Below are 18,032 nucleotides of genomic sequence, written 5' to 3'. Positions count from 1 at the left end.
GTTGCATACTCATTGCTGTAAACCCTATACCATAGCCTCTTCCTTTGGCTTTGCTAAGAGCTCAAGAAATAAGCCTCTCCACAAGCCAGATCCTAAATCTCTTTTCTGGCCATTGACTTGCCTTTGAACTCCAATCGTTTAAAAAAAATCATTGCTTTATTTTGAAAGAGTGCAGAGTAGGAAGAGATTCCCCGTGGTTTATATAGACAATATGTAAGTGGGGTAGTTCTATTTCAGATTTCAGATTCCCAGGATAAAAATGTAACATAGCAGAGGACGTGCATTTAAGATTAGAGAGGGGTGGGTACAGTTTAAAGGAGATGTGTGTGAGGCAGTTTTTTTTTTATTTTGCATTGACTGATGGGTGCCTGGAATGAGTTGATAGCAGCAGGAGTGTTGGAGCAGATACCACAGTAGTTTTTGAGAGGCTTCTTATTATAGAGGGAATAGAAGGATGTGTATCATGTAAAAGCAATGAAGTTTGTTTAAATTGGGCATCATGCCCAGCATTGGCATGTGGGCCAAAGGACCTGTTTCTCTGCTGTAGTACTTGTCGACTATGTTTGTACAAGACCAGGATGCCCTTGATATTTAGTGGGGAAGTGCTATTAGTTGGTACAAGGTTTAGAATTTGTTCTTGTTAAATACTAAAGCTGCCTGAAATACACATCTGGAGGAGCTGTAGTGATGGAAAACGGAGTTTCAGATTGACAACCTTTCATCGGAACTTTTACAAGCCTCGAACACTGTCTGAGCAACTTGTTTGGATTTGCAGGCACGAGGTGGGGGGGAGCATTTGATAACCTATCCATTCTAAGTTCTCTTCCCCCCCCCCCCCTCCTCTAACAGCGTCATCTTTGTACAATGTTCTGATGTTAGCCATGTGTGCAGAGTAGAGAAGATAGACATTAAGGCATAGGAGCACAAATAGGCTATTCAGCCCATCTTATAATCACAAGCTGATCCATTTCCCACTGTCCTGCCTTCCCTCCATAACCTTTGATGTCCTGGCTGATCAAGAATTTATTAATCTCTGTCTTAAGTACATCCAATGACCTGACCTCCACAACAGGTTTGCCACCCTCTGGCTGAAAAAGTTGTTCTTGTCCTAAACTCTCCCTCCATAGGAAACAACCTTTCGCATCTACTGTTTCCACGCCTTTCAACATTTGAAATGTTTCCATGGGATTCCCCCTCTCATTCTCCTAAATTCCAACGAGGACAGGCCATTTTGGGAATGAAAGGGTCAAACGCTCCTTGTGTGATAACTCTTTCATTCCCAGAATCATCCTGGTGGACCTCCTTTGTACCCTCTCCAACATCAGGACATATTTTCTTAAATGAGGAGCCCAAAACTGCTCACAAAACCGTCCAAGTGAGGTCTCACTAGTGCCCTTTTAAAGCCTCAACATCTCATCCCTGCTCTTGCATTTTATTCCTCTTCAACTTGCCTTATTGAAACTTGAATATGGCAAATGGAGAGTGTTTGGGCTTGGTTCCTGTGCCCACCAGAGGCTATCCAGATGACTGGTAGCTCCTAATTTTAAATGAAAAAATTGTTTGAAGGAGCCAAGTTTTAGTTAAGTAGTGATTTGGGTCAACTCGTTAAAATTTAGCAGCTCACTGGAACATTTTATACCAGCAGCCATTCTTTAGTAGTTGATTGAGTGAGACAAAACACCACCACTTGTTATCTTTTATGTGCATTGAGAAGATTTTGTCACAAGCCGAACAACTGGGGGTGATCTATGCTAATAAGGCAATGAGAAAAAGTCTGTGATACAGATTTTAATTGTTTCTGCTTTGTATTTGCAGGATGAATCTCGTATCAAAGCAACAATGATGGATGTGAAACCAGTGGACCATAAGGAGTACAGCAAGAGACTGATAATGAATATTAGGAAACACGCAGCTACACAAGCTTACTGAATGCTGAGCAGATGCGAAGAATGAGCACTGGGAGAAACTGGGTGCTTCAGATATTTAATTAAATACACTTGCTTTCGTGCCGAGAAAAGGCGAGACCTTTTTAATTTGGAATCAGTTGTAGAATTCTGCATTCCCAGATTTACTGGAAAAGGGCTGGCAGTGTGGATGATAAAACTAGAGTTGGGGAATTCTGGTCAACTTGTATTGGATGACAAGACTGACCCATGTTGTCTGTAAATAGGCTTTACTGCCATGGTATAGTTAATCTGTGCAGTAACAATGTAAATCACAAGACTGTCAGAAAGGCCACTTGTCTTGTCCTTCCCCCCCCCCCCCCCCCCTTTCCTTTTGCACAACTTGTTTCCATTCTGCTTTTGAATAAAAATTGACTTGGGAGATTTGAGGGTTTTTTTTTGTTTGAATAATCCAGTTTTGACAGTTTGGTATGAAATAGCCTATTTTGTCATACAGTTGTGGCATTAAATACAATTTTTCTTTGACGTGTTCTTTCCTATTCCGTCTTTCAGTGCCACTGCTCCACTGTTTAAAATTTTTTTTGGTCATTTTTTAAAAAAAAATTAAATTTAGACCTACAGCATGGTAACCCACACCCCGGCACATTTTTGAATGGTTGGAGACTCAGACATGGGGAAAATGTACAAATTCCTTACAAAGCATTGGATTTGTTTGTATTTAGTTTTATTTTCTGTTATCTGTGTCAGGAAGTTATGTTTCCAATTCCTCCCTAGGAGGTTTTTCCACCGTCTGCTACAGACTAATTGTTGCCGTTTTGAAAGTGAGGGTTTGTCTGCCACCACCCTTGATGCTCAAGTTAGACCCATCAAAATGAAGCACGTCTGGAATACAAAGGATTTTCCCCCTTGCCTCTCTTGCCCCAACATTTTTTAAAAAAAGGAGCTATGCTTGGATTCAAATCAGGAATTAACATGGGAGCTGATCATGAAGTTAAATGTGAAAATCTCACAAGACCACCTTCAAGTTGTGTTTCAGACTTGAACTTCTTGATTCCATCTCAGCACCCAATCTTGTTGCGAGATGGAATCAAGAAGTTCAAACTTGAAGCCATCCAAGGAATAGTAAGGTTTGCAAGGAGGATAAGTTGAATGCTGCCTGGGGATCAGATTCAGAATTTATTATTAAAATGTTTTGTACCAGCAGCACAGTGGAAGCCGATAAACCACCTTACACAATGGTGATAGATAGGCCAGTAGCCTTGCCCACTTCAGTCTTCTTTGGAAGTGCAGTCGCTGTTGCATCTTCCTGACAAGTCGGGAGATGTTCAGTGTCCACGATAGGTCACTAGTTAAGTGAACTCTGAAGAACTTGGTGCTGGCCACTCTACTACAGAGTCGTTGATGTGTAGTGAAGGGTGGTCGTTCCTGGTCCTCCTGAAGTCGACGTTCATCTTCATCTTATCCATGTTGAGAGTCAGGTTGTTTATTTGCATGATTTCAAGAGATGTACCACCTCTTACCTGTAATGTGACTCATTGTTGTTCCTAATGAGGCCAACTACTGTTGTGTTGTCTGCAAACTTGAGAACTGTGGGAAGTAGCCTGAAGATTCAGGGAGATGGATTTAGCGTGGATAAAGAGGAGCTGCTTCTCCCAGAGAGTAGTGAATCTGCAATTCTCTCCCAATGAAGCAGTCAAAAATACTTCATCAAATGTATTTACACCAGGTTTTGAAATAATGGGGGATTTGAATTGTGGAGAAGATGTGGGACTGAGTCCGTGGATTAGCCCTGATCTTATCAAGTAGTAAGAGCAGGCCGGATGGCTGACTCCTGCTCCGACTTGCTTGTTCTTGTGGTGCTCAGTGTATATATTAAATTGATGTTTTATTCTTCATGAAGCCATTAGGTATAATGTAAAAATGAAAGGCAGCCGGAAAACTAAAATTGGTGGCTAGGTCTGGAGTATTCAACAAGATGGAACCAAGGCTAGTATATTAAGTTTCGGAACAAATTGTCATGTTCTCTTGAATGGCAGAGCAGGCTTCAGAGACTAAATGCCTGCTTGAGTTCGAAGAGTTCACTATCCATTCTTCACTCTGCTATTGTACTGATCAGCTCTTTGCTATTGTCGAGAACCCAAAAGGAAGCAAAATCATAATGTTAGCGCCAGCTTGGCCTCTCTCCGTGAGGATCAGAATAGCATTGTAGTGGTTGACAGTGCACTGAAGCCTATTTCTGAAACTTCTTTGCTTCCTTGAAGAAAGGCTCAGACCCAAAATGTCGGCAATATATTTAAATCTTTGGATGCTGCTCGACTGGCTGAGTTCCTCCAGCATTTTGTGGCGTTTTTCTGCAGACTTTGGTGTTTCACTCAGGGAACTGAAGCAACTGTTTCATCTCATTGAATAGATGGATATAATAAAACATTGGACCAGGCTAAATTTGGTCTTACTGAGAAGGACCAGTTGCTGAGAAAACTCAGCAACTTTGTCAGGTCACTCCCTATGGACGCCGTGTGACCTGCTGAGTTTCTCCAGCACATTTGTGTATTGCACTCAATGCCAGCATCTGCAGACCTCCTTGTCAAAACTCCATTCAGCATACTCAACATTGTGTGCATATTCATGAACTCTGCTATTGGTGGTTCTTTATCTGCTTTGAATTTTTTTTAAAATTAGATGTACAGGGCAGTAACAGGTCCTTCCAGCCGCAAGCATGTGCTGCTGTCCAACTATACCAGTCAACCCGTGATTCTTTGAATGGTGGGAGGAAATCAGAGCACCCGGAGGAAACCCATGCAGACCCAGGGAGAACATGCAAACTCTTTACACACAATGTGGAATTCTAACCCGGGTCGCTGGCGCTGTAATCATGTTGCGCTCACCATGCTGCCTTTCTTTCAGTCTTCTGCCGCCCCCAGAATTTCATTTCTCATGGCACAATGTGGAAGCCCCCAACTGGTCCTTTTCCATTATTCCTTGATGTAGGATTCAGGAGGCATGGACTGCTTTGAATGCTCTTATAAATTTTTTCCAAAAAGTAAACGCTTTGAACCCTGCAGAAAACTTGGTCAAGAGCATGAAGTGAATGCAGCTGGTAGCTTACCACGTGATGGACTCCCACGATCTGCTGTGAAGGATTTAAAGCAGAGATGGCCAAACCAATGCCGCCGTGCCAACTGTGCCCCATTGCCCTTTTTAAGTGACCTGTTAGAAGAAAACAAATGGCAGTGCTGCCGCTGGTGCAGACCCAGGGGGAAGTGAAGTTTCTGTGCTGTCCTGGGGGGGTCCAACCACCCAGTCTGACTGCCGATGGCTCTGTGCAGGCTTTAACGGCCTGTTAAGGGTGCCAACGGTGGTTGCAAAATTGCTGGGCTAAATATGGTTGGGGCTGAGACTTGTACTTTTTTGTATGTGACCAACAACCAAAAACATTTGGCCTAACATGCTTTAAAGTACCGATTCTGGGAATGAAAGGGTTATCATATGAGGAGCGTTTGACAGCTCTCGGCTTGTACACATTGGAATTTAGGAAAATGGGGGGAATCTCTGAATGTTGAAAGGCATGGAAAAAGGTATATGTGGAAAGGTTGTTACCCATGGTGGGAGAGTGAAGGACAAGAGGACACAAACTCAGGAATGAAGGGTGTCTGCTTAGAACAGGAATTTCTTCAGCCAGAGGGTGGTGAATCTGTCGTTAAGTTTATTGTCACCCGATTGTACAAGTACAACCTGATGTAATAGTGTTCTCTGATCCTCAGTGCAAAACATGCAGACACACAACCAGACATAGGCACACATACAGTCAAACTGCATATGCAGGAATTTGTTGCCACAGGCGGTTGTGGAGGCCAGGTCATTGGGTGAATTTTAGGAAGAGATTGATGTTCAAGAGCATTAAAGGTTATAGGGAGAAGGCTGGCCAGTGGGGCTAAGTGGGAAAATGGATCAGCTCATAATTAAATGGTGGGGCAGACTCGATAACCTGAATAGCCTATTTCTGTTCCTGTGTCCTATGGTAATTCCAATTACAGGTTCTGGAAAGAGTCTTGCATTATTTGAGGTGAAATCCATAAAATAAATTCTTCATTATACTCCATATTGAATGCACTTGTTTGGATCTACTAGGATCGTTGTCTGAAGAGGATGCGCATTATCACTGAGGACCCCTTCCACCCCACTCACAGCATCTTTCAGCTGCTCCCGTCGGGGAAGAGATCCAGGAGGATCAGAGCCAGCGCCCCCAGGCTGAGGATCAGCCTCTTCCCACAGGCCGAATGCTGAACGACCAAAGGAACTGCTCACACTTACCCTCCATTCATGAAACAACGTTTATTTATTTATTTATTTGTCAAGATGAAATTCTTGTCCTGCATATGCGTAGTTTGTCTGGGTGTGTGGTGTGCTTGGTTCTGTGTCTGTGTGTTTTGTACTGAGGACCGGAGAAGGCTATTACATTGGCTTGTACAATTGGATGTCAATAAACTTGAATTGACAAACATCACATAAAGGAAACTGGGATCAAACAAATCCCTTGAACAGTACAAGGGATGTAGTTTGGGTTTAGGGAGGGAAAAAAGAGGACTTGAGATGGCTTTGGCAATAACATAAAGTGGCATGGTTAGTGTAGCAGTTAGCGCAAAGTTGCTATAGCACCAGCGATGTAGGTTTGAATCCACTGCTGTCTGTAAGGAGTTTGTACGTTTTCTTTGTGTCTGTCTGGGTTTCCTCCGGATGCTCCGGTTTCCTCCCACCCTTCAAAAATGTACTGAGGTTTTTGGGTTAATTGGTGTATTTAGGTAGCATGGAGTTGTGGGGCAGAAGGGACTGTTAATGTGCTTTATGTCCAAATTAAAAACTTTAAAAATTAAATTAAAATATAATTAAATTAAATTTGAAGAGATTTCACAGGTATATTAGCCTAGTCAATTAACAGTTGGCAGTAACAAAAAGGCGAGGTGAAGCGGAGCGCCCATTACGAGAGTTGGACACGAGGCTTTGGCAAGAGAGGATGCAGAGGTACACCAGGTAAGATGAAGGCCAGTCTTAACATTGCTTTTGCTTTCAGTGGTTGGTGGTGATCCTGCAGAACGTGGGGAGTCAGGGTACTCCAATGTCCCTGACGATTACTCCAATGGGAAGTGCGTGAGTTTATTGTTATGGGGTTCGTTCAGCAACTTGACAGCTGCAGGGAAAAATCACTTCATGTAGATGTCTTCAATGGAGTGAAGTCTGGTGCATGATTTCAGTTGCTTGAGAGGAGGGAAAAGAGTGTGTCTGGGGTGTGGTGGGTCCTTTCCACTGCAATGGGAGAAGAAGGAATTTTCTTCTGAGCTGTGTTCTCTAATTTCAGAATCAGAATTTATTGTTATGAACAAGTCATGAAATTCATTGTTTTGTGGCATCACGGATGGCAGTCTCTTCAATCTGAGGCGCCTGCAAGCTCACACCAAGACACAAGAGCAACTTGTCCGTGAACTACTCTTTGCAGACGATGCCACTTTAGTTGCCCATTCAGAGCCGGCTCTCCAGCGCATGACATCCTGTTTTACGGAAACTGCCAAAATGTTTGGCCTGGAAGTCAGCCTGAAGAAAACTGAGGTCCTCCATCAGCCAGCTCCCCACCATGACTATCAGCCCCCCCACATCTCCATCGGGCACACAAAACTCAAAACGGTCAACCAGTTTACCTATCTCGGCTGCACCATTTCATCAGATGCAAGGATCGACAACGAGATAGACAACAGACTCGCCAAGGCAAATAGCGCCTTTGGAAGACTACACAAAAGAGTCTGGAAAAATAACCAACTGAAAAACCTCAAAGATAAGCATATACAGAGCCGTTGTCATACCCACACTCCTGTTCGGCTCCGAATCATGGGTCCTCTACCAGCATCACCTACGGCTCCTAGAACGCTTCCACCAGCGTTGTCTCCGCTCCATCCTCAACATTCACTGGAGCGCTTTCATCCCTAACGTCGAAGTACTCGAGATGGCAGAGGTCGACAGCATCGAGTCCACGCTGCTGAAGATCCAGCTGCGCTGGGTGGGTCACGTCTCCAGAATGGAGGACCATCGCCTTCCCAAGATCGTGTTATATGGCGAGCTCTCCACTGGCCACCGTGACAGAGGTGCACCAAAGAAAAGGTACAAGGACTGCCTAAAAAAATCTCTTGGTGCCTGCCACATTGACCACCGCCAGTGGGCTGATATTGCCTCAAACCGTTCGGCGGGCAGCAACCTCCTTTGAAGAAGACCGCAGAGCCCACCTCACTGACAAAAGGCAAAGGAGGAAAAACCCAACACCCAACCCCAACCAACCAATTTTCCGCTGCAACCGTGTCTGCCTGTCCCGCATCGGACTTGTCAGCCACAAACGAGCCTGCAGCTGACGTGGACATTTACCCCCTCCATAAATCTTCGTCCGCGAAGCCAAGCCAAAGATAGAGCAAACATTCATGTTATGACTATCTTACAACATGACTATAAAAAAGTGGATGAAAAGTAAGGCAGTGTGTTTGGTTTATTGATTATTCAGGAATCTGATGGTACCAGGGAAGAAGCTATCCTTGTGCCACTGGGTGCTCATCTTTAGGCTCCTCTACCTTTTTCCAGATGGTGGCAGAGTGAAGAGGGCATGGCTGGGTGGTGGGGGTCTTTGAGGATAAAGGTTGCTTTATTTTTAAGACACTGCCTTATGTAGGTGTCCTCGATGGAGTGAAATCTGGTGCCTCTGATGTTGCAGGCCAAGTTAACAACCCTTTGGAGTTTATTCTTGACCTGAGAGTTGGCGCCTTCATACCAGCCAGAGATGCAACCAGCTAGAATGTTCTCTACTGTACACCTGTAGAAGTTTACAAGTCTTCAGTGACATACCGAATCTCATCAGACACCTCACAAAGTCTAGCCGCTGCTAGGCCTTCTTTGTGATTGCATCAACGTGGAGGCTCCAGATCAGATTCTCGGAGATGTTGAATCAAAAGAATTTGAAGTTCTTGACCCTCTCCATGACAGCCCACGATGAGGACTGGGTCATGTTCCCATGACTTCCTCCTGAAGTCCACAATCATCTTGGTTTTGCTGGCATTGAGTGCAAACCTGTTGTCGTTATACCATTTAATGAGCTGATCTAACTCCCTCCTGTACGCTTCTTCATTGCCATTCATGATTCTGCCAACAACTGTGGTGTCATCGGAAAACTTGTCAATGGCATTGGAATTGTGCCTGGCCACACAGTCATGGGTGTATCATGAGTGGAGCAGTGGGTGAAGCATGCATCCTTGGGGTGCGTCTGTATTGAATATCAGTAAGGAGGAGATTTTTTATAATCCGTACTGACTGTGGTCTTCCAATGAGAAAGTCAAGGATCCAGTGCATAGTAGGGTACAGAGGCTTGTAGTTGCTTCACCAGCACTGAGGGAATAATATCTTCATCCAATCACAATATAGAAATGGGCTGTTCATTCTAATGGTCAGTTTGGTGTTTATGCTCCAACCTGATATCCCAACATATCAATTCTAATAAAATTCCTCACATTTGATGTTACTAAAACCAAGGAGTTGATTGTTGACTTCAGGAAGGGAACGCTAGAGGTGTATGATCCAGTGATCATTTTGGGATGAGAGGTGGAGAGGCTGAGCAAATTTAACTTCTTAGGAATCACTATCTCACAGGATCTTTCCTGGACCCAACACACTAATGGCATCATGAAGAAAGGACATCAATACCTCTACAGATGTGTGGTGAAAAGTGTGCTGTCCAGCTGCTTCATGTGGTCTGGTCTGAGAACACCAATATCCCTGAGCGTAAAGCCCTGCAGAAGAAAGTGGACACAGCCGTCGGAGAGCAGCAGCAATCATCAAAGCCCCACGCACACCCAGCACACACTATTCTCGCTGCTGCCATCAGGAAGGAGTTATAGAGGCCACAAGACTCGCACCACCAGGTTCGGTGACAACTGCTATCCCTCCACCATCAGACTCCTCAACAACAAACTCAATCGGACTCATTTAAGGACTCTTGCAATTTATTAATTTTTTTCTCTTTGTAATGTACAGTCAGTGGTTTGCATTTATTTGTATACCACCTTGAATACATTTTTTTTGCACTACCAATAAATAATAATTCTCCCTGGCCTGCAGAAACCAGAATCTCAGGGTTGTCTATGATGTCATGTACGTACTCTGACAATAAATTTGAACTTTGATAATTCAGCCCTTATTTTGGATTTCCTTCATCACAGGAAATAAGAATGCTTGAATTTGGCTACTGTTAACGGAAATAAGCAATGCAGGAAATGGCTAGATCAAACAATGGTGATCTCTTTCCTACAGAGAGATAAACAGTTAAAGTTGCAAAGAGAACCCAATTGAAATAATGACATTGCCTTCAACAATGCTGCAGGTTTTTCAAGGAAATGCAATTTCTTTGCTTTTAGTTTGCTTTTGTTAACTTGCCTCATTGACTAAACAAAGTATACAAATATTTTAATTAAAAAAAAGTATTGAAGGCTATCTTCGGGGTGACACAGCTGGAAGCTGTGGCAGTGTTTGCCTTAAACTGGTCTGAATTTACATCGAAGAATGGGTTGTCTAGCTTTCACTATTTCACCATCCCTGTCAGTGATCAATTACTATTGCTGGAGGGAGCTACATCTCTGTGCTGCCAATAAGTAATTGAATAGGTGAGTGATTTTTTTTTTTGGGTAGCATTTTGCACCTTTCTGTAAGTTAATGGCTGGAGGCCCAATAGACCATCAAAATATCAATGCCCTATCTATTGCAGCTTTCTCCAGATGAGATCCATCACTATATTACTACTGATGTAATTGCGAGTTCATGAGTATATTAACTGAAGGTATTTTTTTTCTGATATTACAGATCTTCGTTCTCTGTATTACGGAACATGGGGAAAAAAATCCAATGTTCATGTTGTGCTGAGGTCTTTTGCTTGTAATTGACAGATGTTTCCAATAGCCCTTTTTATTGGCATCCCAGTTAATTGGATGTGTAAGTGACCAGGGACAGGAAGCAGTTTGTGCTGCTTCCACTGGGCTACCTTTAACCAGGACACTGACTGCTTTCCCACTGAACACAAATCACCCCTGGAGATCAGAGTGTTCTACCTTCAACCGGAAACAGGTGATTTTCTGCTGTCCTTTTTCCACTGGTTTAATCGGCACGTTGGCATCAGCTGACACCAGAAATATGAGTAGGGGTCGAGGCCATCAATCCTCGGCGTGATTTGACGCCAGCGTGCTGATTGTTTTCCTTTTCCACTGGACCTTTAACTGCTTAATTCCCCATTAATTCCTAGCACAAGGTGCCAGTGGAAAGGGGGCTATTGATTGAACAATGGAACCTTTCTGCACATGAACTTTGTGGATTTTAGACCTGTTATTGTGCATTGTATGTCCAGAGGCAACGTAATCTGTTTGGAATAGTGTCCATTGGTGCACAGTTTGAGCCTGGACTTGTGAACGATGAGCCTAAACTAACTGCTTGGAATTCCTCATGCCAGCAACTAGGGATTGAATCTGCTGCTGTCTATAAGAAGTTTGCACATTCTCCCCAGTCCGCGTGGGTTTCCTCTCGCATTCCAAAGACATGAGGTGAGTAGGGTAATTGGTTACATGGATGTATTTGAATGGCACTAGCTCATGGGCCGAAAGGGCCTGTTACGGTGCTGTATTTTAAAATATAAATTTAGACATGCAGCACACTAACAAGCCCTTCTGGCCCACAAATCCATGCTCCCCAATACAACCAATTAACCTACAGCCCCCGTATGTTTTGAATGGTGGTGCAATGGAGCAGAGCCAAAAGGATTTTATGAAATGGAGTTTGACGAACATTAATTTTTGGAACCAGCAAAGTAGATAAAGGGGATCTGGCATATTTGGATATTTTGTTGGGGCATCACTAATAGGAGACATGCTGCCTCACAACATTGGAGAGCCAGGTTTGATCCTGTCGTGTGGAGTTGGCATGTTCTCCCAGTGTTCATCCAGGTTTTCTCTGGGGGCTCTGGTTTCCTCCCTGAAGGTGTGCTGGTTGGTCGGCTAATTGGCCACCGAGTTAAGGTTCGCGGGAAGTTGATGAGAACATGGGAATAATTCAAGGTTCTTTTATTATCATGCAATAATATTACACAAAATTGCATTTAGTCTGCTGTAAGGCAGGCAAGGATTTGCCATTGGCAGAAATTGCCCAGTGCCCCTTACAGCCAGAGAAAGAGAAGCAAGAGTCCCTTCTGAGTCACTGAGTGTCTGTGGATTCATCTCCAATCCTCGTGCAGATCTGCAGCCACACAGACATCAGTCCAGGCCATCGGCAAACTGAGCTCCAGATCCAAACCTCCCACACAATCAGGAAGCCTTCAGTGCCCTCAGCACCCTCTCACATCCTGTTTGGTTGCAATACAGGGTACCTCCTTCATTCTCGAGACAGTCTCCAGCAGTCCATAGCCTGGTGTGAGTCCTTTGACCGCAACTTGCCCGCAGCCTGCATGGGTTCCTTGCCTCAGGTCTCCCAACAGTGCCTGTGTTCTTCAGCCACAGAGCCTCTCGCTGGTCTGCTGCCATGGTCACCTTCCCATAGGGCTGCCTTGATGGTGCAGAGTCGATGGGCTGAAGGACCTGCTTCTGTGCTGTATCATTCAGTCTTCACAGTATCAAGTATTACAAGAGAAGGATGAGGTAACAGCTCGTTCAACATATCCTACACCCTCTGTACCTCTTGGATATCCCTTAAATTTTTCCCCTCTCATCCCTCTAACCTTTGTTCCTTCATTTTAGGTTTCCCTGAGTAAAATATTATGACTATTTACCTTATCTCTGCCCCTTTTGATTTTATAAACCTTTGAAGACACCACACCTCAGCCTCCTGCCTTCCAGGCAGAGAAGTCCCAATCCAAGAAGCTGCTTCTCATAATTCAAACCTACCATTCTGATTGGTTGCATCATTGCCTGATGTGGAGGCACCAATGCACAGGACTGGAAAAGGCTACAGAGAATTGTGAACTCGGCCGGCGCCATCGCAGGCATCAGTTTCCACTCTACTGAGGACATCTATAAGAAGTGGTGTCTCAAGAAAGCAGCCTCAATCCTCAAGGACCCCCACCACACAGACCATGCTCTCTTTGCTACCATCAGGAAGGAGGTACAGGAGCCTGAAGACAAGCACCCAACAGTACAAAAACAGCTTCTTCCCCTCCGCCATCAAATTTCTGAATGGACAATGAACCACAGACACTACCTCACTTTCTCTTTCGGACTAATTTATATTTTTTACATTGTAATCTATGGCAACATTTGTACTGCGGTGCTTCCCCAAGACAACAAATTTCCAATTCTGAAAGCATCAAAATGCTTTAATCATCTGCTCAGTTCCTAACTCTGTCTCCTAAAGCATTGGGTTTGTTTCAAAGTAGATTGCATTAGGGGCAAGAAATGGAGTATCCACTTCTGTGTAAAGAGGTGAATCTATGGCTTGATAAAACCAAGGAGTTAGTGTTGCTTCTTGGATCTGGTGGTCGAGGATTCCGTCCCAACTGTGCAATCAGAAGTAGTGAGTGTGTGAAAGTTCTCTCTTTGGGTGAGATGCTTGCTGCCAAAGCCCTATCAATGCTGAGTTTATTCATCAAACTGTATTCACAGTGGATAGAGTCACTTAATCAGAACGGGATGTTTTCTGGAGTTAGTGAAACACGAAAGTCTGCAGATGCTGTGATTGGCATAAAAGCACAAAAATGCTGGAGGTACTCAGCGGGCCTCACAGCATCCATAGGCAAGGATAAGTTGCCGACGTTTCGGGCCTGACCTCTTCTTCAATGTACCACATTTCCTGGTGAATGCCTGCTGTCGAACAAGAAATCCTGCAGATGCTGGGGTTGATTGCAATATACAAAGATGCTGGAGAAACTCAGCAGGGCATGCAGCATTCACAGCAAGTAAAGGGCCACGTTTCGGGCCAGAGCCCTTTGTCAGGGTTTTGGCTGCAGTTGATATTGTTTTAAATTCCCATTTTAGGACCAAAAGAGTTAAAATAGGCTATTCAGCCCATCAAGTCTGTCCTGCCATTTAATCATTCTCCCACTCAGCCCTTCTCCCTAAGGCCCTTCCTACATAATGCTATTGGCACAATACAAATTTAAAAATATTGTGTAAAACAGATTTCATTCCCAGTAGATCCAGTGCCCTTCATAATGCTTGGGACAAAGACACCATTTTTTTCTTTAATTGCCCCTGTGCTCCACAGTTTTAAATTTGTAATCAAACAATTCACATGATTAGAGTGCGCATTCCAGATTTCAAACCAAAATGTATGCCATTAATCTTTAATAAAATCTGGAATACGCACTCTAATCATGTGAATGATTTGATTACAAATTTAAAACTGGAGAAAAGAGGAACTAAAAGTGTCTTTAAACATTATGGAGGGCACTGCATCTCATGTAATAATGAGGTTTTAGAATGGCTTGGCTGGAAGATCATGTTAATGCAGCGGACTTTGTCAGTTTTATCTCCCATCAGCAATGTCCTCGAACACTGTCCCAACGGAAATTGTGTTTTTTTTTTTAAAAAGATAAGTATAACAGTATAACATGTGTAATGTATGTGCTTAAATTGAACCCAATCCATAACGGCGACAAACAGTGGCTGTTTTTGTTTTAAAGGAATACAAAGGAATGATGACAGGAGTGAAAAATCTGAAAACGCTCTCCTTCATGATAATTTGTCGCAGCTGAGGGGATGGAGGGAGATGCATCCGGTGTAACCTGCAGAGATGGAGTTTAATTTGGCGTCTGGTTCACACAATACCAAGATGCAGGTTGCTCAGCATGGGCTTTGTGGACTGAAGGATGCCAGACAGTTGTGTAAAATGGTAAGAAATCCATGAGAAGCCATTCTGCTGCCATGAAAATTTGTTGTCCCTCCCACGCATACACAATGGTTATTGGATTTGATGGCATCCCTCTCTCTAGATGTTCAACTACCTCAACGAGTATTAAATTTTCTTCTCTTTGTGATTCTTTTTTTCAACTATTTTCAAAATTTACAGATTAATTATTTTTGGTCCTTATTTTTTTTTTCCCTTCCCTTTTTGTTTTGAACCTATTAGTATTGAAATTCGTAGTTGACGCCAGACTTTGCAGGTTGGGGTTAGAAATTAGATTAGCAATAGATGTGTTTTTTTTCCTTTTTTCTTCATCAGTAACATGGATCGTGCGTATCTTGTTCCCCGTTGTTTATCGTCTGTTTTAACTTTACCTGAACATTATAGCATATGCAACCTGATTTTTTTTTTCCAAAAAAAAAACCAATAAAAAGATTGAAAAGGAAAGAAATCCTTGAGAAGCCGGAGAAATTCCACAGGCCAAGCAGCAGCCGTGGGGAGAAATATTGTGGCTCGGTACCCCTTGATCGAGAGCAAAGCCGGAAGGGATGAAACAATGCCTCTCCATTTCTCCCCACAACTTCTGCCTGAATTGCTGAGTACCTCCAGCTCCTCGGTGTTCCCTCAAGATTCCAGCATCTGCTGTTCTGTAGAACAAAGCCACTTTGGGTTAGACTTCAACCAGTATTGGGAACATTTAATACCATTAGACCATAAAAACCATAAGATACAGGAGCAGAAATAGCCTGTACAGTGGCATTGAGTCTGCCCTGGAATTCATTCATGATCTGATCCATTTTCCCACTCAGCCTCACTGCCTGGCCTTCTCTCCATAACCTGATGTGCTGGCTAATCGAGGACCGGTCAATCTCTGCTTTAAATACACCCAATGACCTGGCCTCCACATTTGCCTGTGCCGACAAATTCCACAGATTTACCATTCTCTGGCTGAAGAAATTCCTCTGCATCTCTGCTCTAAGTGGACGCCCTTCAATCCTGAAGTTGTGGCCTCTTGTCCTTGACTCTCCCACCGTGGGAAACAACCTTTCTCCATCTACTCTGTCCACGCCTTTCGACATTCAATGTGCTTCTCTTAAATTCCAACGTGTTCAGGCCAAGAGCTGTCAAACACTCCTCCTATGATAACCTTATTATTCCTGGAATCATCCTTGTGAACCCTCTCCAACGTCAGCACATCCTTTCTTTAACGAGGAGCCCAAAACTGCTCACAATTTTCCAAGTGGGGTCACACCAGTGTCTTACCACACCTCAACATCTTTGCTTTACCTGTGATATTGAGCACAAAAGAGGTGCAGCACAGGAAAGAGAAAAAGAAATAATTGAAAAAGAAAATCAATCATGGGCTAAACAATTGTCAACATTGGCCATAAATTCCTTCTGTTTGTGGAGTCTGGTGTCAGAGTAACAGATTTCCATGTGAGCCAAGAGTCGATAAAGAGATTAAGTCTGTAAAATACTGGATTGAAGTCGGTGAAAATGAACTTTTTTTAATAAATAAAATCAACTCTCCACAAGCGAGTTCCCATGTGCAGCTGGCTGTCATCCTTCTGCAGTCATCTCTTATCCCACGGCTGTCAAGAAGATAGCTGTGTGATCTAACAGCATGCTGTGCTGTAAGCCAGTCCTTTCTCATTCTCTCAAATGTGTCTGAAAATGTTTTTTTTTCCTGATAGTCTGACAACAGGCTTCAACTACTGCCTATCCTTAATTGCTCTTGAAATGTTAATATAATAATTTAAATTAGAGATTGCGAGTACCATCACAGTATGGTACGGTTGGTGCAGAAAAATGGATTGGAGGTCAATGAGACCATAAGTGACAGAGAGGATCACTGGAGTCTGTCTTCCTCTCCCCCCCACAATCAACATGATCTACCGGGATCATTGTCTGAAGTGGGCGCACAAAATTGTTGAGGACCCCTTCCACCCCGCATGCAACATCTTTCAGCTGTCGGGAAAGAGATACAGGAGGATCAGAGCCTGCACCAGCAGGCTGAGGAACAGCTTCTTCTCATTGGCAGTGAGAACGCTGAACGACCAAAGGAACTGCTCACACTGACCATCTGAGACTCTCGTATGTATGAAACAATTTTATGGGTATATAATATATTAATATATCTGATTAATCCATGTGTGTGATTAAATTCCAAACTATTAGTTTAAGCTTAATTCTGGAAAAAGTCCATTTTAAAGTCCAGTTTCAAACATCTTTTTAAATTGCAGTTCAGAAGTAATTATGAAGCACTTATAAACATTATCTTCAGATCCCTTTAAACTCAAAAGTTTCTCGATGAGTTGTCTTTCAGAGAAATATTTCTTCCTCCGAATGATTTCACAAACTCCCTCTTATCTTGCCTAAGAGTTATGGATTCTGTTTTCCACTGATTTCAAACTTCTTAATCAAAAGTGACCATTCCTCTGGATACAAACGAGACTGCCTCTCTTCTTAAAAGAGCAGTCAGAGAAGCTATTTTATTTTAAAATACCACTGGGTTTTTCCTTCTGTTAATAAGAATAACAGCTCTTTTTGAAATTTCCTCTCTTGACAGAGAAAACAATCTTGTATTCACAGGTGGTAGGGTTTCTTCCAACTGGTTTCAAAATCTCTCTCTTCATTTATTTTTATCCGGCATCATGTGATGTGACATCACCACAGTTTTAATTTCATTTCTTCAGGACCTTTTGGCTTTCTTCAAAACCACATCATACCCATACAAACCTCTGACCTCATCTGCTCCAAGAGGTTTACAATTTTGGAAAGTCTAGCACATGTCACTCAAATGGCACTTGAGTTTTGAAATGGAGACTAGCACAATGGTGATGGTCCACAAAAGTCCCTTCAAGAACACATGGTTCTTGAGTTTCAATGAAGAACACTTCTTCAGCTTTATGGCTTTGTTTTCCAGACGCTGCGACTCTGAACTGACTTCTGTGTGTAAAGGTCTGTGGTGTCTATGTAACCCTAAATCCATCCCATAATTCCCTCACTAGAAATAGATTTAACTCGATAACTTACTTCCTAAGAAGTATATATTTTATAACTAAAGATTTTAACTTTGAAGATTGACACAAATCTGTTGCACCATATTCATTGGTGAGTGAAGCAGCTGGTTGAGCTCCTGCTTCACAGCTCCAGCAACCCAGGTTCAACCCTGACCACCCACGGGTGCTGTCTGTGTGGAGGTTGTAGGTTAATTGGTCACAATAAGTT

The 18,032-nt window shown here is 43.2% G+C and overlaps 1 protein-coding gene and 1 long non-coding RNA gene across 2 annotated transcripts in view; both read left to right on the top strand.

The window, feature by feature from the left end:
• rpa1 (replication protein A1) overlaps positions 1-2,327 on the top strand; it is a 62,679-nt gene extending 60,352 nt beyond the window's left edge. The window contains 1 exon segment of the mRNA XM_069911169.1: positions 1,816-2,327. Within this exon segment, the coding sequence (XP_069767270.1) occupies positions 1,816-1,929 (114 nt within the window). The 3' untranslated portion in view covers positions 1,930-2,327.
• An 8,038-nt stretch (positions 2,328-10,365) lies between these two features.
• On the top strand, positions 10,366-14,931 carry LOC138749522 (uncharacterized). Its single transcript, XR_011348722.1, has 2 exons — positions 10,366-11,045; positions 14,581-14,931. It is a non-coding gene; the product is annotated as an uncharacterized lncRNA (long non-coding RNA).
• The last annotated feature ends 3,101 nt before the right edge of the window (positions 14,932-18,032 follow it).

The sequence above is a fragment of the Narcine bancroftii genome, chromosome 14 (genome assembly GCF_036971445.1).
Source record: "Narcine bancroftii isolate sNarBan1 chromosome 14, sNarBan1.hap1, whole genome shotgun sequence".
In the NCBI taxonomy this organism is placed as follows: Eukaryota; Metazoa; Chordata; class Chondrichthyes; order Torpediniformes; family Narcinidae; genus Narcine; species Narcine bancroftii.
This window is presented reverse-complemented; position numbering and strand designations above follow the sequence as displayed.